Source organism: Lepisosteus platostomus, chromosome 9 (genome assembly GCF_059453375.1).
Source record: "Lepisosteus platostomus isolate fLepPlt1 chromosome 9, fLepPlt1.hap1, whole genome shotgun sequence".
NCBI lineage: Eukaryota > Metazoa > Chordata > Actinopteri > Semionotiformes > Lepisosteidae > Lepisosteus > Lepisosteus platostomus.
Window position 1 is genome coordinate 18653922 of NC_142619.1, and position 24306 is coordinate 18678227.

At 35.5% G+C, this 24306-nt stretch overlaps 1 protein-coding gene across 5 annotated transcripts in view; it reads right to left on the reverse strand.

Moving 5' to 3' along the window:
* The window catches only part of shank3a (SH3 and multiple ankyrin repeat domains 3a), a 666415-nt gene that overhangs the window by 404054 nt on the left and 238055 nt on the right, over window positions 1–24306 (reverse strand). For 3 of the 5 annotated variants that reach the window (XM_088647094.1, XM_088647093.1, XM_088647091.1), the window contains exon 7: window positions 12861–12932. In XM_088647094.1, the coding sequence (XP_088503220.1) occupies window positions 12861–12932 (72 nt within the window). Of the gene's footprint in view, window positions 1–1060; window positions 1555–12860; window positions 12933–24306 lie in introns of those variants that run through there. The other 2 variants (XM_088647095.1, XM_088647096.1) reach the window with 2 other exon arrangements.

Here is a 24306-nt window from a genome sequence, read left to right on the forward strand (position 1 = left end):
ACTACAGCTGTAAATTCTAAAGGTTTGCTGCATAGATGGAGGCGATAATGTTTGTTGTTATACAGTATATCAACATTTTCTGTAAATCACAGATTTGATCATTACAGAGATTGTTAATTTACACTGAAGCAAAAATTTTATTTTAAGATTTTGTCCCACAGAAATGTGAAATTCAAATTGTAAGAAAGGGGCAGTAAAACCTTTGCAGAAAGTACTTACAGATATTTACAATATGTGGGGAATCAATACGGTATGCCTTTCTAATTATACCGATGTACAACACTCTGATGTACCGTATGAAATTCTACTTGTAGAAAATTCTGTAAAAAGCTCTCTGAAATGGTGACGGTTATATATTATACCCAGCATACTTTCATCAAACCTCATAACGATAGTTTTGCTATTAGCTGTAATCAGTGTTACTTCATTTGATTCTTTCTGGAAATTTCACAGTATGTTTAAAACACACACATAAATAAATGCCTTTACATTTTAATTACTTCTTTCACATATATACATGCTATGATTAAGTCATATTAAAATCAGCACGCCCGTAGATATAATAAAATACACAGTTCTAGAAGAAAAATATCATGAATAATTTATAGGACAAAATAAACGTGTTTAATCTTTTGGCAGCAAATAAAATGTTCTAGGAAATAATGCTGTTTATTAAGTGGCAGAGCATTGTTCAATCTTAAACCTTGTCTAGAAACCGAGTGCCTGGCTGCAGATACAGATGCATTATCTGTCACTCCACTGGCAGGCACTGCAACTTTGACATTTACTTTGCATGTTATTACAAAACCCCTCACAGTTCAATTGTGAAATACAATAATAAAACAGGAAAGGAATTGTGAGGAATGAATCACACGGCAGACTCTGGTTAATGGAGATCTAGACAACCTGCTTCAATAAGAGATTTTAAAAACTCATACCCTGGATAAGGAGCTGTACATCATTTTCATTATAGTAGAGTTTGTTGTAAATGTTAAATGCTGTTTAAATAATGCATTTTACAGCTGAAAAAGAACCGAAAATGGAACAAGAAAGTGGGTACCTTACTATTAATTTTGGACTTCTTGTCTTTTCGTGCCTTTTTGTCTCTTTTTTCCAGAGCTTCTCTCCTTCCTAAAGCAGAACCCATTTCTGATCAGGCTTGGCGCTCGCAGAAATCCCTGGGCCAAAACATAGTCCACATGGCAAGGAGTCCCCCCCTCCCCGTCTTGTACCACAGCAGCACGCGTGAGGATAGAGGGGTGCTTGCAGGAGAAAGATGGAGAGCAGGAGAGAGGAGGGGGTCGAGGGCTGAGGGGGGGGGGGCGCCTCAGTGACCGCTCACACGCACAGACCCTTCCCAGCCAGCAGCAGAAACAGCAGTAGCAGCGGCAGCAGCATGTTTCCCCCTTTTTTCCATTCGTTACACTGTGACAACATTCAGATTCCACTCAGCTGGCTGAGTTCTTCAGGCTGTCACTCACTCCGCATCACACCCCATCGCACAGGGAAAGGCTGAGTTCTCTGCTTGCTGGCTGGGGGCAGGCTGGCAGCTGCTCAGAGGGGGCGGGATTCAGGTGGAGCTCCCCAGCCGATGACTGAAAACAGCTGGATCGCAAGTGGCTGACTACGCTCGTGTGTATTTCTGCTGCATGTGCACAGTATTGTATGTTGCCGTGTGTAGCCAGGTTTGTGGCAGAGCTGTTGTTGCACATTTTTCTTTTACTGCTGCTTTCAGATACTGGCTGTTAATGTTAGAGCAATGCGCTTGCAAGAATGTTCCTGCATTGTGTCTCTACTTCCCTGAGCTCATAGGTATGTATGCGTGTGTGTGTGTGAGTGAGAGAGAACGGCAATCAGACTCTGTGTATATTCTTTGCTGTTGGTGGTTGCAGTCTCCACAAAAATGGAAAAAAAACATCAATAGTTTAGTTACAGAATGCTGCAGCTGGAATGCATTATTAACACTTAATTTGCCTTTATAATAGTTCCAATTTCCCCCAAAATATTTTGTAAATCCAGATAAATTCTCCTTAGATAGACATTGATTTAAAAAGCTTTGCCATACAAATCATGTACAGTAGCATAAAGAAAAAAAAACTGAGCTGATCCTTAGATAAGCGTTACAGATTCTTATGGCATCACATTTTATGCTGTATCAATGCTTCAAATCTAATCCTTCTAAATGTATGATCACATATAGAATTACAATGTATATAGATGGATTAATAAGGAGAATGATAATGCACATCTGCAAATTGTTCAACTCTGTCCTGTGTATATTTTGTGTTTATTCTGTGCCTTCTCTGTGTTTTAAGTTCTGAACCCCATTTACAGTATGTTTGATGCATAATATAAAACCATATACTGTTAACATTTATAAATAACATAAAACGGGTAGAAACTAGTCCATACAAATGACTTTTACACAGGATCTAGATATTTCAGCACACCTTTTAAGATGAATTTTTAACAAAATCTAGGCAGTGGTATGTATAGTATGTAGGAGGATTGTCAGGCATGAATTTAATTTTGGGGGTTTTTACAGGTAAATGATACAAAACAATGTTGCTCATACCTTATTACAGATGTGATGCATTTAACTGTTTTGAACTCTTAGATATGCGTAAGAGATCATTCAAATGAATAAAAAAACATGTTTCAGGCCTCTGAAAAAATGTTTTAGACAAAAGTATCAAAACTGTAAATAACGTTTGTATTTAAAGGAGCACAGTATATTTTTTCACTTCATTGCAAAGACAGATCACGTACTGGCTGTTGATTGGTATAATGTGCCTTTGATTCAGTTTAGCTTAGTGTTGCCTGCTGAAAAATGTGAAGAGATGGTGAATAAGCAGGTGAACAATTCAGTAACCTGGAGCCATAGCCACTGCAGAGAGACAGCGACTTCATTTGAGCCTATAGATTTTGTTCACAAGGTCAATCTAATCTATCTAGCAACTCTACCAAATTAAGCAAAAATAACCTTCCTCAACTGAGCCAAATTCAAGAAAAGATTAATTTTATTGTTAACACCAAATGACATGCCCTTAATCTGTGGGCTGTATCGAAGAATATTATAGATTCCTTTGTCTTCTGCATGTGAAAATATACTCAGCCATTATTCCCCAATACAAATGCTCTGCCCTTTAGCAATAAGTGATCTAATGCTGAGGGTTAAAAAGATGATGTAAGCGACAACATTACCAAATAGTGCATTAATAAGTCTCAACAGCCTGCTTCAGCAATGTACAGTGTACAATTGCAATGAGATGTACTGTAGCTACTTATTGCATTTACAATTCAGTATGTCAGGAAGTTAGAAATGTCCTTTTTCTGAAAAAATAAATAAATGGATTTGTTCATTTCTTTAAAAAATCAAATATTTCACAGTGCTTAAAGATTAATTGAATATACTTTATGATTAAACCCACCATGGTAACAGATAGATGCTAAGATGCTGCTCATAATACACTAGAAAGGGCTGATTTCTGCCTTAAGATCAGATGTTCACAAACTGTACACCCATTGTCCGAGCAGAATAAAGAAATCCTTTTTCAACCACGTGATCACATGTTCTCCATCTCACGGGGAGACTCGCTTGCAGAGTTTTTCCACCCCAGTCCTTTCAGATAAAAAAGGAAAACAGAAACATACTATATCAATTTTCCCCTCACTAAAGAGCAGTAGGGCGTGGAGCATGAAAGTAGGCTAATGCTTGATCTGAGCATATGCCATTCAATGGAGCTTTCTGCTTTCTGAAAGGGGGTTAGCAAATTGTGTGCCCAATAAAGGCAGTCAATAAAGTAAATTAAAAACAGTATGTCAATAAGAGAAGAGGATTAGCTCTCAAAGAGAGACTGTCCCCCACCCCCCACCCCACCCCCAAGGCATAAAAAACATCCAGATTGGGCACTTGTTAATTCTGCATCAAAAGACCGCCATGTAATCATTTGACATTTAAAAAGTCCTGAACAAGACAAATGAACTTTGACACAAAGATGCTAAAGAAAGTTATTTTTTCTGTTTGTTTGTGGCTGTTCCACAGGAAAGAGTTATTTTCATTTAATCATTTTACCAACAGTTCTCAGAGCAAAATCATATTAATGAACACTTAGTGGGACTACTGGAACTGTAGCACACCATTGCCTTTGATTGCCACAAACTTGTGGTTTTTGCACTGTATTTAAACAGTAATGAAAATATTTGTTTAGTTAAATTAAGACAATGATGATGCAAGCAAATATATCATTTAATTGAAAGATTCTGGGACCTCCTAGGACTAGGGTTGCAGACCGATGTCCTAAACAGTAGATAACAGATCACTGTCTTTTCTCTTCAACACTTTCAAGGTATAGAAACTATCATAAAGTGCTCCTGAGGGTACAGCACAAGATGCACAAGTCCTGACCTGTGTGCCGATAACCATCTAAAGACAAGGAAGTGGCAGTTCACACCTGTCCTGGTGTTGTTGGATTCTGGTGGGTATTTTGGTGAGTATTGCTGGAATTCATGAGGTTTCTGTGAGCATGCGGTGATATCATTAACAGACATCACTTTCCAAAATCTAATGGCAAATGGCTCAACCTCAGAGGCACCTTCTTTCCAAGAGGAGTCCCACCTGATTAAGTACTGACCGAAACTTGGGGTACCAAATTGTGATAATTAACAACTGGCAATTAAAATCACACTTTTTTTGTGGGGGGGGTGGAGGATTTAAACCAACTCAGGCAGTTGTATGATCAGTCTGGCCAGGGAAGCTTATATGTTTGATGTGATTTTTCTTATAAATCTTCTCATTTTTATTCCAAAATTATTATGGCTTTACACAACGTTTTGGTTGTGTAATGCTGATCTACATTAGTAACAATGCATTATATCTAACAATTAGATGCTCTGAATATTAGACATAATGAAAAAGACTTAACCATTTGCTATTAGTTTTCAGCATGTGAAAAAACTATATTTGATATTACTAAGGACTTACAGCAGAAGAGCCTTTAATAAGGATATATGATCAGTTTAAAATACTTTGGATTAAAACCACATCTAAGACTTCAATTTTAGAAATAGGCCAGCCATTTACAAAGGCTAGACCTGATATGCAAAGAGAAACAGTTCAGAAATTACTAATTTATTTAAATATATGTGGTTTTTAATAGCTTCTTATAGTCCAAACTCAGTCTGTGCAGATTAAAACAAAGTGAACATTACTGCCTTTTTACAAATTCAACTTTACCCCCTCCCCCACACACACAACATATTATATGCTATAAAAGTGTGATTAGTCCTTACTGCAACAACTAAAATACTTTTTCCAGTCGCCAAAATTACTGTATACTAAATTAACGCCACATACATGAAATCCCATTTTCTGTTAAAAAGAAGCCATGAATAATATAATTTATCAGGCCCAGTAAAATAATTATATTTCTCCATTACAAAACCTGACTATCCATAGTTGGATACTATGAGGATGCAGAATTCTAACAATCAGAAAAATAAAACAAACATGATACAGATTATTTAAATGATACAGAGAATATTTAATATTTTGCCCATTTGCAAGTACAGGAAATGCAGCAGAAATCTGTCAACTGCAACACACCAAACTTAGCAAGTGCTCACTAAAGGAATTCTAAGAAAAAGTATTTTCCAGAAAATATGTCAGAAGTCAGTCAACTGCAACACATCAACCTTAGCAGGTATTCACTGAAGGAATTCAAAGAAAAAGTATTTTCCAGACCAAATCAAATATCATGTCTGCTAGCTGTAAGACACACGTCTAAGCATAATCAAGAAAGAATGCCTCCTTGTCAGGAAAAACAAGTTAAATTACCAATACTGGCAATATACCAGAGTACACCTGGATGCTTTACTGAACGTCCAGGAGTATTCATAAAAAATAGCACCATAAAAATATAAATAACAAATAATTTATTCTACGTTTGCTTTAAATTTAAAAATGGGAACAATGAGAGACAGTGGTAGAGAATAACTGAGAATAAGAAAGCACCACCCCAGTAGGAAATTAGAATCTCATCTTTTGCTAAATTTCCTGTAAGTTGTAAATGTTTGCTAAAACTAAAAATACAAGTACTGTACAATGTGATGTTCCTTTAAAATTAAAAAGGAATTAAAAAGGAACTGCCATTCATTTAGCATTGTCTGGAGTTAAACCTTACAGAAATGTTTACTTACTGTACCATTCTTGATAATACAACACATATCACCATTTGCATTTTGTCAGTTGTTTTCATTCTACAGTTTATCTAGCTTTGTCACACAACAGAAGTGCGTCAGAAAGCAATACACCAGAAAGAAGCTTCAGCCCAACTCTAGCTCAGCAAAATGGCATTGACTTGTATTAAGTAGAATTAATTTGTCACTATCCTGATGCATTGGCATGTGCAGAGAGATTTAGTATACATTTAATTCTAGACGCAATTTTCTAGGCTAAATCTAGAGTATAGTAGAAATGTCATTTCCATATCTATAAAATACTTATTATTCATTTAGGTAAATGATAGTTTACATTCCAACTCATCCTTCTCAGTTTTCCCTATTTTATCACACAAAGCTTTGAAAAACTACTCTGTAAGAAGAGAGGTACAGTAATTCACAGATTATTAGATTAGTGCAGTGTTTATAACAACTTAAAAATTGTGCATACATACCTACATAATCATTGCAAAATGAAAATAATCAATTCCAAATGAATTGATTATTCCAATTCCAATCATTCCAAATGAAAATAAGAAACCTTTTTCATAAATTTTGAAAACCTTTTGAAAATCCTTTTGATTTAGAAAATCTGTTTTTTACTTTTTCCACCTTTCAGGACTTTGATGAAATCATGTAATGTTATATTTCTAAACTGTGCTGCTTAAGTGGCAGCTGATTTGATTTTCCTGTCAGGAAATTGCAGCATAAGTAGGTAAATTTGGTGAAAACATGTTTTTTGGTTTGATTTTAACATTCCCTGTGTGGAATACTGAAGCTGGGTATAAAATTTACCCTACATGCCTGTTACACATTTTGGATTTAAAAGATAAAACTCAGATTACAAAGTGGCTCAGTGGTACATTTTGATAACTGCAGACTTTTCGTGCCACATACAGTACCATAACTTAAAGTTACAAGAATGCAATAGAAGAAAAAAGCTTATTCTTAATTAACATACTGTTATATAGAATGTTAGCTGTTAAAATTGTACTTCCTTGAAGTAGCATTACTTTACCACAGTATGTCCTGCAAGAACTTAAGCAGAACCAATATCAGACCTGCAAAACAACTAACATTTTCTATAGAACAGGTATCACGTTCAGCTATTGTACAACAGCATGTGTCCCAATTCACAATTCACTTATTAGGCACTACAGTTTTCCCCAGTGTGAGACTCAAATTCACCTTGTCTCTGTGTATCATTGCCTTTTATAACTTCTTATTCCATGCTCTATTGCAGTGACACTAAATAATTCCTCAGAAGCCCATACTTTAGTTCTCATTATTTAGTGTAGATTACTTAAAATTAGAAATAAATTGGATTTGGTATTACTATTGATTAAGTAGTGAAACCAAGCACATACAAAAAAGCCTCATGCTGCAGACTGCTTTTTAAAGCACTTTTACTGCAGTTGCATATCAATAAAGCAGTTCAAATGTTAATTGGTACAATGTGTTTTTCTTGTACAGATTTTTAGTATCTTATTCCATTCAATATATAGATTACAAGTAAGATGTTGATGTTATATGTGATACACAATATTTTAGAAATATCTCTTATTATATAGTTTAATAAAAACAATCACCAGTAAATAAAGCCATTTCAGACTTCACTAATACTACTAACCCTACAATACATTCCACCCCGCCATGAACCAATGTCTTTATAGTTTGAAGATATGCATATAAAATTCTCTGATGTATCTGCTGTGCAGTGGATATTGCATTTCATATGAAGAGTCAGTAAGTGAAACAACTGAGCACTAGGAAATTATTGCAGGATAGATACAGCAATGACAGTGACAGATTTCAGCCTCAATTTACAGTTGTCAGGAATCACACAGCCAACCCCACACTATCCAAATCATACCATCTGGGGTTTTACAAATTTTGTACAATCAAATGAATATTCCCAGTGCAGTTGGATTTAAAAGGTACAATAACTTGGCTATTTACCTTACTCTTTACTCTGGAGAATGTTTTATATTGGATGAACCATTTAATATTTACCTACAGTACTTAGAATTATTTATTTCACTTTAACCCTATAAAGATCAAATACAAAACTGAAACCAACTAGCTCTTATTTGCTGCACTGCAGAATCTTGTGGATGTATTTCAAACAAGAAAATTCCAAGTGGCTCAAAAGGATGAAGTTTACATTACTTTCTTAAAACTAAAGATTAAAAACAGTAATTATCTGAGAAATGTCTAATGCAGCATAATAATAATAATAATAATTGCTTACACTTATATAGCGCTTTTCTGGACACTCCACTCAAAGCGCTTTACAGGTAATGGGGACTCCCCTCCACCACCACCAATGTGCAGCATCCACCTGGATGATGCGACGGCAGCCATAGTGCGCCAGAACGCTCACCACACATCAGCTATCAGTGGGGAGGAGAGCAGAGTAATGTAGCCAATTCATAGAGGGGGATTATTAGGAGGCCATGATTAGTAAGGGCCAATTGGAAATTTGGCCAGGACACCGGGGTACACCCCTACTCTTTTCGAGAAGCGCCCTGGGATTTTTAATGACCACAGAGAGTCAGGACCTCGGTTTTACGTCTCATCCGAAGGACGGCGCCTGTTTACAGTATAGTGTCCCCATCACTATACTGGGGCATTAGGACCCACATGGACCACAGGGTGAGCGCCCCCTGCTGGCCCCACTAACACCTCTTCCAGCAGCAACCTTAGTCTTTCCCAGGAGGTCTCCCATCCAGGTACTGACCAGGCTCACACCTGCTTAGCTTCAGTGGGTTGCCAGTTGTGAGTTGCAGGGTGATATGGCTGCTAGTACAGTAGTTGCCTTCACATATTTATATGAAGACTTTGAAGATCTAGGAATTAGATTTTCAATGCCTTGCAAAAGTATTTAGGTGTTTTAAAACTTGTAGCCATGACACTTTGAAGAAGCAACTAATATTCATTACAGTATGTATCCATCCTACTCCACAGATTTTTAAAGACAAAACAAAAAGAAGTAAATACATAATGAAAGTAAAGTAAATAGATAATGAAAAAGCCATGTGGCCTATCTTTGTGTGCTAGAGATCCTCATGTTATCCTGCAGTATCTTTGTAAATTCCCTTAGTCAAGAATCAACCATGAATACCAAGGAGCTTTCAAAACAACTCAGAGATAAAGGTGTATAAAGGCACAGATAAAGAGAAGGGTATAACATATTTTAAAGGCTCTTAATATCTCTGAGCTTCGTGAAGGTGATCATTAAGACAATGAAAAGATATTGCTTAATCAGATGGTCCCTTCAATCTGAGCATGCAGGCAAGGGGAAAACTGGTTAAGGATGCCACTGTGAGTCCAAGGGGGACTTTGAAAGAATTATAGAGATCAGCAGAAATGGAATAACACACCTAAAATGCTATACACAGTTTGCACCAAAGCACCTTACTGCTAATGTGATGAAAGGGTTTGTGGTGAGCAAAAACCAAATTATTATTATTTTTTTTGTTCCATTACAAAGTGCTCAATCTAGTGCAAACCTAACATAGTTCATCACTCAGTCAACACCACCTCTACTGTCAAGAATGGTGGTGCTTCTCATCAACAGGGACGGAAAAGGTCAAAACTGAAGCATAGATAAACCTTTCAGCAAGACAATGATCTAAAGTACAGGTCAAGTGGTTTAGTAGATTAAAGTAGAATAGAGTGGCTTAAAAACAAGTAGGTTAATATAATTGAGTGGCCCAGTCAAGTCCACACTTGAATCCTATGACAAATATATGAAACGACTTGAAAACTGCTGTCTGGTAAGTTAGTGCCAAGAGACTTGAGAGTTTGAGCAAGTCACACACCAGGAAGTTAATTGCTTCCAAAGGTGCTTCCACCAAATACTGAATTGGTGTGTTTCGACGTATTGGCTTTTTGATGCTTAGATTTTGACGATATTTTTTGTAACTTAGATTTATGTTAAAAATCAGTTTAAGCTTTCAAGTTTTTAAGCTTATAAAATTCATTTTTTGCTTTAATTTAATGAAATATGTCACTTTAAGCATGGATCTGAATGCTTCTGCAAGCACTGTATACAGTATATTACGTTTATAGATATATTACAATACATTTTTGATAACAGTTTCGATTAAGGTCTAATTCAATTTATATTTTGTAATCTCAAAAGCATTAATGAAACATAGAAAGTCCATACCCTTGTGCTAACTGACCTCTCATGACAAATTATCTGTTTCTAACATGTCATCTTGCTCTCATTTGCACACATCTTATTAATGCATAATCTGTTAACAGTGTGTAATTAGGACATTTTCAACCCCAAGTATTACTGATATTTATTTTGGCATGAGACAATCTAAAGCAAGTTACAATAAAGTCTGGGAAAGATGAGTGTGTAAAGAGTAGTTCAAAGTCTTCTCATGTTTTTCTAATAGATATAAAAGTTGTTTTTTTTTCTGCTTGAAACATAACTGCATTCCTTCATTTGAATTTGGTGCATTTGGTGCATTCTAGATTAGAATTTCAACTAAGATAAAATGATCAGAACTTAACAGAGCGGTTTTAATTAATCCAATTTGATTGTTCTTTCTCTCATTGCATATACATGAACATATAATTAAAGCAAACTTTTTATATTCAACACCTAAAAGCAACTCAGTCCAACAAGAAAGTTAAAGAAATCTGGATTCAATCTTAAAAAAAAAAACCCAACAGAAACAGATAACTGACTTATCACATGTAGCTGATTATCCAGTAAATTACCACCATATGATCTAAAAAATATATACATTTGACAGCTTTTGTGAATATCAAGCACATAAACATTTTATGCCTGAATATATGCACAATTCATAAAAAGTCTGAAATATTTAGGTTAGGAAACATTTGCAAAAGGGTGCATCATATGCTCAAACAGCCTTAATACCTAACAGCTGACAGCTCAAGGCATGGTTTGTTGAATCAATAGCTCATTCTGTGCTTATAATGAGTCAATATTACTGACTTACTGTAGATGTCAGCACCTGAAATTAAGGACTGGTGTCACATGCCTTAATTTGTACACTCCCATCTGGCAAAGGTCTAGAAATGGCTGTGTGGAGAGACTGGGGCATTCACTACGTCATGTGCCAGACTTGACTCCATAATGACAGCTTACACATCAAGAGCATTATCTGGCTGTTGCCCAACCAGAGCCAGGAAATTGGCAAACTGAAATGGCTAGTGCATTTTGTATTTCAGTTATATCGATGGACACTGCAAAAGACTCAATATACTGGAAGTGTCCAGGAATGACTGTTCAAAGTGCACAAATCACCAGTGCTTGACACAGTATGCCCCCGATATTAGGTCATACAGGCATGCAACACAACTCCTATTATGTTCAAGGGAAATGAGGGGCATCTGTGTCCAGACAGACATACTGTACAGTACTGCCCATCGCAGCAAGACAACTTGCATTGGGTACATGCTCATGAGATGTGGATAGGAAATCAGTGTGCTTATCACTTCTTTTAATTATTGAAAGTCAATTTAGCTTGCACCAAAAAAAATGGGTAACAATGCATTTGGAGATGCTGGGGTGAACATTTTGCTGATGACAGTGCTTGTTGGGCAACCATTTGGGGTGTGTGATGTTCTGAGCAGGCATATCCAGTGAGCAAAGAACAGAACTTGTTGTGGTCAAAGGCAATGTTATAGACCAGCACTGGCTGCATAATCATAAACCCAATGATTGTGCAGCTAATCCACACCATGTACAGTATTGCATTTCCTGTTCATGGATTACAATTCACCTCTCTACCATCCATGAATGTTTACAGATCATCAACAAGAAGTAAAAAAAAAAAATACCTTCCCCATCTTTCCTGACTCCTGAAAATTTACTGACATTCCGGACATTTACAATTATGGGTTTGCGTGTTTCCTTAGTGGTTGAATGACAATTGAGAAAGCAACAATTGCTGTCTCTCATGGGTCAGTGGAAGAAAAAGCTACATAATCACATTTAAAAAAGAAATGACAATAATTACACATTTGTGAAAACACTTTGTGAAACTGTTCAATATCCTTCAATTGTGAGTAGTATAAAGAACATACAGTATGTAGTACTACTCTATGGTACCTCTAACTTAATGTACTGTAGGTGTTAAATTACAATAGGTGAGGAATACTACAGTAGATATTTGGCAGGTTGACACCTTGGGGCTGGAACAACTGACCACAGAGCTGGAAGTTGCTATCTGTTCAGGAGGGAGATTAGTAGCAGAACTGGATGTTTCTCTGAGAATGCCAGGGAAACTCTAAGTAACAAGCAGAGGAGAGTTTGTATGGGTCCTCCCTGTAAAGGGTTAAGAGCATTAAAGGTCTGTGGTCTGCACACAGTTATGTTTGGGTCTTTAAATAAACTCTTCCTTCACCATCTTAAGAACTGGTTAAAAGCACCTGTCAAAAATATTTTGAACCTGGTACAGTATATAATACTTAAGAGGCATTATGTGAAAATTATATCAACTTCTATCTACAGTATTATGCTATAACATTATAGAATGAGATAGAGGAAGAGGTGGGAATAAAGTAAACCAATTGAAATTTAATTTGAAAGTTATAAATATATATATATATCTACACCAAAGAAAAAAAATTCTGAAAACCCCATTTCCTACCTTTGTATGAAGCTTGGCCAGCTGCTTGTCATCCAGGTGGCTCTGAGTATAAACTCTTCTCTTGTAACGGAACTGTGGAAGGAAAGAAGGCCAAACAAATTATTATTAACATGTTAACATTTACAGCTTACTTAGCATTTCATGTTACATCATCTAGTAAAGAGACAAAAGTAGAAGATGTTACTACTCTTTTCACCTATTTTTTAAAGAAAAAAATTTCAAGAAACTTTAGATGAACAAATCAATTGACTTCTGTGAGTGTGAGGCTTGGAGCAGGCCTAGAGATAAAAAAAAATGAGATTAAGACTCACTGCCCAGTCCTCTGGAACCTTTTAAAACTAATCTACAGCCCCTAGGCTAAATAGTAATACCGCACAACACCAGCATTTCTGAATCATTACTGTACAGCTGACATTGATGAGAGTATCTGACCTACACTATGGTTCCACTCGTACCTTTTGTCAAGGTGAAAAAAATTTTCTGTGGAAATCTGACTCCAAAGTTTCACAAACTGACCATCCACTGCACTCAAACTGTCTATTAATTCAGTGTTAACAAAAAAAGAAAACACCATAAACACAGAAAGCAAAGAATTAACCATTTAAGCAAAACAATAAGGGCATTAATTTAAAACGTACTAAGCATAATAGTTTCCATTGGCTTAATGAAGGTGGCTCTGGAGAAGCTTGGCTGAATACAAGAATATTGTGTATCACATGCTATTTTGTTGCTAACCAAGGTTGAGACATGTTAACATGTATTTAAAAATATAAGTGCTCCTCTGCAGCAAGCACATTTACAATGATTATTTTGCAATTGAAACAAAGTAAAAGAGTCATACACCTAGTAATAACTAACAGAGATTGGCTGTCATTCATTTTAATACTAAAAATTTGCAGCTTTAGAAATATGAAAGTGCTTTCCATGTTCCAGTGGTTCAATAAAATTTAGAGCAGAATTTCCAGAAAATTCAGACCAAAATAAGAGATACAGAAATTAATCTATACATGTAGTTTAATATACAAAGCTCATTTTATCAAGAATAGATTGATTGATAAACTGACATTTGTGCAGTCGAAATGATGCATTTATAGAAAATCCTGTCATTTTATTGTACACTAAATGAACAGTAATATTCTCAAAAGAGCAGTCTATCTGTTCAAAAATAATATAAATAAGTTAAAAAAACATGTATTCATACATATTTCTGGTTATTTACTAAAAACATTTCCAAAATTCTAATTTTCATTTAACACAAGTGTTTTGGGAATATAATAGTATCTGATAATAAAAAAGTAATAGTTACTGTTAAATACTGCTAAATAACAAATGCCTACAGTAACTGTCTTAAGTAAAAGATTTTACAAAATGTGGTTAAAAGAATTACAGATAAACACCACAAGAAGGCAGTCAGGGTCAGATCTCTCAGAAATGTATTTAGATATTAAATGTAAAATTAAAATCTTGAGTTTAATTCATAACATCTAACATTAGTAATTCTGTGCTTGTCATTTGCATTTTACAGGAAAGAAATATAGGCTTTTAAAATATGTATGCTCTCAAAATAGTTTGTATCTTGAAGCATTTGTATTTAGAAATAAAATGTGAGATCTATGGAGAACACTTTCTTAAGTATTTGTGGCTCACCCAGGAAATTAATCATTCTGTCTTTACACAGGAGGGATGGAAGACAAATAAGCTGGTGAGTTCTTGTTAATAATGCAACCAAGAATAAAATGTAATGTTTGTTCTGCATACTGAAATACACATTTTTAGAGCTTAATACTATGTTTTTGGTCTAGATAAAGCTAAAAATGTTATAATAGAAGTATCACAATATGCCTTGGTTTTAAAAACTGAAAAGCAATAGTAGTAGAATGCAATGAGTTAAACAGAGTGAGTGTTTACATCCATTCCCATTTAATCAGAGCCCAGGGCAACGTAACATTGATTTTTTTATAGAGGTCGGTTGCTCGTCTGTCATATCATGTGATGACTCTCTCAAAGCAGGCCAATGCCCCATGTCACAGAACTATGCGTTCTCTACAAATCTGCTTGGTCACTATTTTGATAGATACACGTACAGTACATTAAAATAAAAGTAACATTCATAATGTTAGATAACATTGAATAGTACTACTACTAATAATATAATAGTAATATAATAGTACTAAGGGATATGTTATACCAAAAAATCAAAAACATAAAAAATAAGCATAGAAAAAATACCAAAGCAGTTCTGCAACCCCATCAATTAAGATCACAAAGAACAAATATTTGAAATTAAATGGACAAAATTCTGCAAAAAAAATGATTAACTAGAACCACATGGAGATTCCAATGTTTTCTACTTTAATCAAATCCTCCCAAATTCAGAGAGATAGATTTCAATCTGTAGATTTTTCACTCATTAGCTAAGAAAGTCTCAGATATTTTTAATTATGTTATTATAGTCTAAAGGGGTCTAAGGTCTAAGGGGTGCACTTCTTTAAACTAGTAGAGAGAGAAAGAGCATCAAACACGTCTAGAAATTGGAGGAACCTATATTCAGTATGGCATGGACCACAAGTGGGAAGAAATGATCAATAATGACGAACAAAACAGGTCAGTCAACAGTCCTGAAATTGACAAATCTTTATGATGGTTTAAGAAATCATTTAAGGAATTACTTGGATCACTATGTCAGTAAAGGGATAAACCCAGAGCAAATTTTTGCTTTTCCATTTCAATTGTTCAACTGTTTTGTTTTACATATAGCTACAGTAAGTAAATAGCCGGGCTGCACCAGTTAAGACCTAAGACCAGGGGTTGGTATTTTCATTCCAGGCCTTTCCTCTATCCAGATGTGGCCAGGATGTTCTTGGGTGTAGTATACTGTACACCTGGCCAGTCATTAGAGGACTTGGGTGCTTGGAACTTGGGAGACAGATACAGTATCAACCCTAAAACACTACATAATGTTGACTCCCGTTGCTGGTGATGTAACTGCAATTTTAAGGGCACCATTCAATAAACATCTTGTGGTAAAAAGAACCATATCACAATTATATTATCAACGTATGCATTAGCATTAGAGGTCACGTATGATATTCAGAGACACATGGTACATACAGTAGCATATAAAAAATATTTGCATATGTACAGTATAAAGTAAATTTACCAATAACCGCTATGACCTGTTTAATGTTGAAATAATATCTACCAGCAATGGGTAATTTACTGTGTGCCTTAGCATGTGTTAAAATTAAAGAATAATCTTTAAGAGCAGGCAAGGGGGCTGCAAAGTGTTTGTATGCTGCTGTCTGTGCGAAATGAGGGGGGTTTCTGCTACAGAGGTAGAGAGGAGAAAGGATGAGCTGTACAGGATATCAAGGAGAACAGTATTGAGCATATTTCAGATCTGGGAGACACCACTTAATAAAATCATTTACAGCTAAGGGCCATGTAGAGCCTGAGTTTCTTGTAACTAACATTTCAGTCTCTGCATACTGTATGTATATCAATATATTGTATCTGTTTTAAACACTGGCTTTTTAAATATGTCCCTACACATGTATTTATTGCTGATAGCTGCCAGGTACAGTAATATGGGATAAAAAGAAATCGTGACAGAAATTGCAGCAGGCTGAAATATAGGTACTGTGGACAGTTGTCTTCAGTCATTCCTTAGGTGGTTTTAAACTATGCTGTCACACAACAAAAATCCTACTTTAATTAGAAGTGTATTGTTTCCAGGTATGATTACACAGATTTGGAGCACACTGAAGTTGTGTTAAGTCTCATATTGAAAATAAAGATCCCGATTCTTTATCATGACTACATCTTTTCTACTCGTGTTATTTGTTTCCCCCAATATATCTTTACTAACATCATATCCTACCCACCCATCCGTTTACTAACCTCTTCATTCAATTCAAGGTTGTGGAGAAGCCAGAACCCTGGCAAGCAATGGATACAAGGTGGGATACACCCTGGAAGGGAAGCAGGTGCATCTCAGTGAACACACAGACATAGGCGCAGACACGCACACTCACACTAAGACCAGTTTTCCCAGAAGCCAATTAGCCTACAGTATGTTTTTGGATGCTGGGAGGAAACCAGAGCACCTGGAGAAAACCCATGTGAATGCAGGGAGAACATACAAACTCCACACAGACAGACATGCCAACCTTTCCAGTTTCTTGTGTTACAAAATGAAAAAAAGTGTAAACAGATCTTTTCCCATTAAATGAATATAAAGAATATTATTTTTTCCCCATGTAATAAGCATAAATATCTGTAGGGACTCTGGATATGTACATCACAGTGGATGATTATTATCCAGCAATACAAGCTGCTTTGGGAACTGAGATCTAATTAATCTTAATTTTAAGGGCATCACTTACACAACAAAAATGTGGAAATTGGTTGAGAAAGTGCTTATTTGAGAAGTCATAAAAACTGTTCCAAAAAATTCCAGAGAAACACTTTCTACCTGTACTCTTGTGTTCGCTTGCATTTGTGCACTTTGAAGTCCAGCTGTAGATATCTAGTACATTACAAGGCAGCAAAGCTAACCACTCTGCCATGCCCAAAGGTTTCTACATCAAATATAATTCTGTAACGAACAGTTCTTTCCAGACCCTATGCGAACGACACAATCCAAAATCGTGAGGAAACACTAGGAAAAAGCCATGCAGGAATACGGGGATGAAAACAGGGAGGCATGTCCAAAGTGCGCTGGTGCACGGGGGAGGTGTGGCCGAAGCAAACAATCCAACAGTAATACAGAGAGGGAATCCAAAAACACAAGAATAAGTCCATAGCCAGGTGATCCATCCAACAAGGAATTAAAAACATGAACCGGGTCATAACCGGCGGACAGGGAACGGGAACAGAGATTAAAACCTTAACGGGACCAGGCTCTTCCAGGTCCCATACTCATACGATATGGAAATCAGATGCAGAGACCGGATGAACGTCAGCGCCTGGCTTTTAAGGTGGACTGGGAACAGAGATCAGGTGCACAGAATTTAATCCAATTTAATCCTCCTCCTTAAGGGCCGGAGCGCCCTTAAGGAGGACTACAAAGGGACTACAAAGTGCAAAGTACTATGTAATGTTTAGTTTTATACTGAAAACAAAATATATATTTGAAAAAAAGCCAAAAGGTATGCTTTGATTTGCAAGAAGATTTACTATAGAAGCAGATTTCAGTCTCCAGGGTCTAAAATGTGTAGAAGAGTAACCTTCATTAATATGTTTACAGCATAACATGGTATTTTCAGTAGTTCCCTCTGTCAACTGCTTCTTTGAAGGTTTAAGAATGTCAGATGTGTAAAATTTCAGATGTAAACAATTTTAAAGCCTCTTTATCGTTTCACAACACACACCAAAATCCAACTACCTAACTTTTTTAGATTTATAGATTGTGTTCACTGCAACATGCAAATTACCCAGACATCAACTGAATTCATAAAGAATAATACATTTTCTGTTTTGAGTAAAATCTTTCAAATACTGTATTTTACAGCATAGTGTTGCATTGTCTGGAGTCAATATGTACTTTATGCAGCTGTTCTGTACTGTACACAGTACGCTTACTAACTTCAGTATATGTAATGTGCATTATGCAATAAGTACATTAATTCAGAGATGTGTACATAGATTTAAACTGAGGTTTGGGGTGGTAGCTTAGTTGCTCTTTTGGAGTTATTGGGCAAGATATGGCATAAATATGGTTAGGACTCTTCTAATTGGGTTATTTTCATTGCAGCTATTTTCAGAAATTCTACCTGCCTTTAAATATTCCTTTTACAAATTCTGTTTTAGAAAGAGGTATATCACCTCCGCATATAAAGAAATCGAACTTTAGTAACACCAGTTTATAAATACATAATTTTCTAAACAAAAGGCCTTGGTATTATGTAAAGTCACCATGTTGAGTGATATTAAATAAAAAAGAGAACGCTTGAATGAAAGACAACTAACAAAATGCACAAACCCTTCATAATAGAAACAGCTCTACTGATAAATAATTACCTATTCAGCCAATGTCAGATAGTCACTTATGCCTGATAAGGGCTGCAGTGTTACAGGACTCTAGTCCACCACAGGACACACATTCACACACAGATAATTCAGGGGTACCACTTAATGTAGCAAGCATGTATTTAGGAGGTTGAGAAAAACTTGATCACCCTTTGAAAATACAAAGAAGCACAGGGGAACATGCAAACTCCACACAGATGGCACCTGAGTTCATAATCAAACTCGAGATCCAAGGGCTGTGAGCCACCGTGCTTCCACATCACCCATAAAAGGTTTATTTAATATAATTAGAATTAAACTATATAGCTAAACTATTTACTACTTTTTGACGTGGTTTCCTATTTAGTTCTTAAGTTACAACAATAACCTTCCATGGGCTTGTAGTATTTTCCATCAGTGCTATTGTTTGTTTAGGTTTTTTTTGCAGTTTTAATTGTGTCTGGGTTTTAATGATCATTTTAAACAATCTAAATTATTGTTATGGATACCACAGGGTATTATCCGTAACAATCAATATTAACCATATTAACAATTAACCTCCTACAGTATTACCATCCCCGGTAGGTGTTTTGTAGAAATTAGTTTTTTCCTTAGCAGGTCAAGCAATAGTTCTACTCAGTATCATTTTTCCACATTTTACTAGAGTATGGCTAGATTTTTTTTTTATTGTCTCTGGGATTTGGACCCAAAGGTAAATAAAAGGTCATATTATAAAAGTTAATTCCATATTATAAATTCAATTTAACTCCATAATTTATAATAAAGAAATACCACATAGATCACTATGAACCCTAATCAGATTACTTACTCTGACTTGATAAAGACAAAGCAGAAGTAAAAATATATTTTGAAATAGTTGTGCCTTCTAACATAGTGAAAATGTCATGGACAACATTTGTCTATCCCACAGATTACTGCAGCTTAAGTTTGTTCTTAGAAACACCCTGACTCAGAATGCTTAGAATTCAGAATTAAAGGTGTCCAGGTAAGAAGAAAGAGCTTTAAATGATGGGAAATATGCAAATTAAATTGCAAGAACCATCACATAACTTTTGAAAAAGACTTTTTAAATTAGCTTCACATTTATTTAGCAAAGACAAGCAATCAAGACAGCTGTTTCATCCTTATCAGTGCTCCTGTGCAGAATTAAAAGTATTTTCTGGGGATTCTGTTACTAGTGTCGTGAAGTGGTCATAGCAATTTAATTTGTGCATTTCCCATAATTCGTTAGATATACTTTCCGTTGTGTCCGGTGACTGAACAATATTCACATGCACGACATTTTCAAACTGATTGCTGCAAATCCAAAAAAGGACTGTATCAGTAGCTAGTTTCAGTACATTATTTTTTATGTGCACAGCAATCCTTTGTATAGGATATGACAAAATTAAGTAAGACCATGTTTTTCTTTAGAAGAAAAAACACAATGTGCATTTGATTATTTACAGTACTGTACAAAAAACAAGCAGTTTAGCTTTAACAGTGCCATTTACTCAGCTCCTAAGTTAAATGATGAACATGGAGGATATGCTTCATATATTTACTATCTACAAAATGCTAAGAACATTTTATGATATATTTCCATCAAATGTGTAATAATTGTCAATTACACAACTTTAAAATATAAGCTTTTTTACTCTCTTAAAACGTAGGAAATAGCAACTGTAGTTTTATTTTCAATGAACCTGCAAATATATACTCCCATAATCATAAAAATACACAATGTAATTGTGAGGTATTACTCCCATGAAAATCGATAACAGTTCATTTCAACATGTATCACTGTTCATTATAATTAAAATACATACCTGGAAACTGTCCAAGTAGTACAGGCCTCTAAGGTTCCCATTAACCACAATAGGCTCTGGTCTTTTGTAGACTGAATATGCCTTTCTTAGGATGTTACACCCCAACTACAGAACTTTCATACCACTCCTTAATTCAGATACTGACACCTGGCCATTTGTGAACTCAGAATGAGCCATTGACACATATTATCATGATCTTCATTGTAATCTGCATGGTTTGTTAAGTAATGAGGTCACACTCTACACTCTTTGGCAAAACATTTTGTGAACAGTTCACATCCCCTATATAGAGTAGCAATGTAGGACTAATCATTCATGTTTAAAGAGTGTTCTGAAGAAAAAAATCGAAACATTCATTATAGTTTTTTTTTAAATTAGGAATAAAAACTGCCAAAAAAAAACTTAACTTTAAAGTTGGATGGTCAATACTTTAAACTAGGACACCAAGGGAGAGGTCATTGTTACAGGTATCTATCTAAATTTACACATGCTTAAGGGATTTATCCATTCCACTTAGCTACTGTTTAGATGGCCGATAGGCGAATGACTCATAGACAGAACTGATCAACATGGTTGATCATTTGGCATTCACAACTACCAGACCATCCAATGAAGATGGATGGGGAAAGCAAGATGCCTGTATCTTTCTTTCCTGCATAGTCACCACACTTGTAGCACTGCCAGGCTGTCATTCTCTGAGCCAAGCAGGGTCATGGCCAACTCATTATTTCAAGTTGCTCAACCACTCAAACACTCAGTAATGTGGGAATTGTCTGAAGTTCCTGATACATGAAAGGTATGTTATGGGCTTTCTAGGCTGAAAAACTGAAATGTAGCAGAAACACATTAAGACATTAAGAGAGCTCTAAGAACACATTAAAGGATAACTCACCTCTCTCTCTCTGACTGCCAGAGGTTGTAGAGGTGAGTCAGGTAGAGTATGTAACTTTTTTCAAATAAGTATGGATACAAAGGAAGAAAAGAGTAAATGTGCTTTAACAAACAATGAAAGCTATGTTTTCTCTATCCTAGCTAAAATCATTTAAATACAAATGATGCATGAACAAGGTTTGCCAGGTTTGCAAACTTAAAAAATACAAAAAGCCTTTTTTTTAACAGGTTCTTATTAAACAGGTTATGCATTAATATGAAACTACAAGCCAGCAAAAATGCTGCTTCAAAATTTGATTAAACCATTACTCATTAAACATTACACAATAAAGACCAATATTTCCATTACAAAGAATGTAGCCACCATGTTTTAATACAGACAATCTGTGTATGCTTGAGCATCTTTCTATATCTGTAGCCTTCCATATGTTTTGGTATTTTTAAATTTGGTTTGGGCTTATACTGTAGTCAGTGTCTACGAAAAAGCAATTTGCACCAAACTTACAACACAAGTGATTTTGTTCTGCTCTTCTGAAGATCCTGACCACATTTTTGTTGATGCAGGTTTTTCAGACAAAGCTCAGCATATGGTTTCTACCATGCGAAATATGCTCTCTGAGGCTGAATTATTGAAATTCTAAGTAATGTACAGTACACTCCTGTATTCAGTATGCATTTAAGTGAGGTACTTAATGCCTAGAATCACATTCCAAGCATCCATCCATCCATTTTTTTGCACTTCATCCAATTCAGAGTCACAGGGGAGCCAAAGCCTCTCTGCAAGTGATGGGAGCAAGCTGGGACACACCCTAGATGAGATGCCAGACCATCACAGGGCACAAAGACACAGACACACATGCACTCACACCTGGGCCAGTTTTCCCAAAAAAACAATCGACCAACAGGTATGGCAATGACAAAGTACAGTATGTCTTTGGACTGTGGGAGGAAACCAGAGCAGCCAGAGGAACCCACACAAATATGGGTGGAAAATTTCATGCACTTAGCACCCCATATCTATATTAATACTGTAGGAGTGGAACTGAACCCAGGGCCCCACCACTGCAAGGCAGCCATCCTAAGCACTGTGCTACCATGATGCCCAGCTTCTAGTCAAGCATTCTGTAATTACTTTCATCTTGCTTTTACTGTAGTTATCTGTTAATTTATTACCACTTGTGACAAGGTGCTGCCTGCACGCCCTCAACATGTGACTTATTAAGAGAATACTCAAGCTTTGTTATGCATTATTGACCTATCTGATTCATCCTTTCATTTCAGGAAATATATAAACAAAAGGCAGTATACTGTACCTTTGTATTTATATCTAAAATGTATTTTTTATTTATACTTATGTTTGTATAATGTATACTTATGTTTTACAAATAGGTATTGTTAATTAATTATTGTGAGTCTTGTCCTTGTCTCCTTTTTTTGTTTTCTAACTTTTCCCAGCTTTTCTATCTTGTGTCTTGTCTGTTCCACCATTTTGTGACTTACCTCTGGTATAAATGGAGGCATACCTGTCCATCAAGCACTCATGGTGTGGCAATTAGTCTAGTCCAAGTTTTTGTGGTAAGTGTAAACCAGATGCTCTAAAACTTAGTGTAGGATTTTTTGTTGTTGAATGTTTTGTCTCTTTGTTTTAGACATATTTTTATTGCACAAGAACACCAGGTAAATGGACATCTTATGCAATATTTTTCATGTTGTTTACACTGTACATTGTGTGACATGTGTGACCACACCTAGACTTGTCAGGTGATTTAGCCTAATCACTAAAGTTTGAAGAAATTTACTGTAACTACTCTATGTGCAAGTAGGCTAATTTTAAACCTAATTAAAATGGCTTAAGGGTATGTTCTGCTCTAGATAAAACAGAATATTTGTAAGAGAAAAAAGGGGAAACTCTATGACTCTATAACTATTTATATTTTAATCAAAATAACCAAGAGGATAATATTTGTCAGTGGCTGACAACATTGTTACTGTATCTCTTTATTTAGGTAAGATATTGTGAATAATACACAAAAATATGTATAAAATGTGATGATAAATCGATTCAGCAATAATTGCTAATTTCCTCTAAATAAAGACGTCAAACTTTATTTTCAGGATTGCCAATCAACATACTAGTTGCTTGCTATATAGGCACTACTGTATACAGCATTGTCTGTGGACAGTGAAAGTGATAAATGAATGTTAGAATCCATACAGATACAGCCACTCAGATCATGCATCAAATCTTAGTAATGGGGTACCTGTAACACAACGTGGTATGTTGTGTTATTCACTTACCAAAGCTGATCGATACTTGACACTTGTGGTGCATAAGATGTTAATGAAATGATTGCTTTATTTAATCTAATTATTTACAGTTTATCATCCTTAAATCTACTTAATATGGAATATTAATATGGAATTTTGTAACTAAAGGGAAATTTTCCACTATCTTCAAAAAAAATTCTGCATCAAATCTTTAACTTGGTCACTTACTTTGGTTATTTTGGAAACGTTCAAGCTTGTTCTAACTGTATAAAGTTTTTATTCTTTATAAAAAGCTATAATGTTTTAAACTTTTCTTATTACTTGCTGTTATAAAATCTAATTAATACTGAATATTAATATGGAATCATGTAACTAAAGAGATTTGGGCAGCAGAAAATAAAAAAAAAAGTTTCTGAACATCATTAATTTTGGAAACATTTTTACATGTT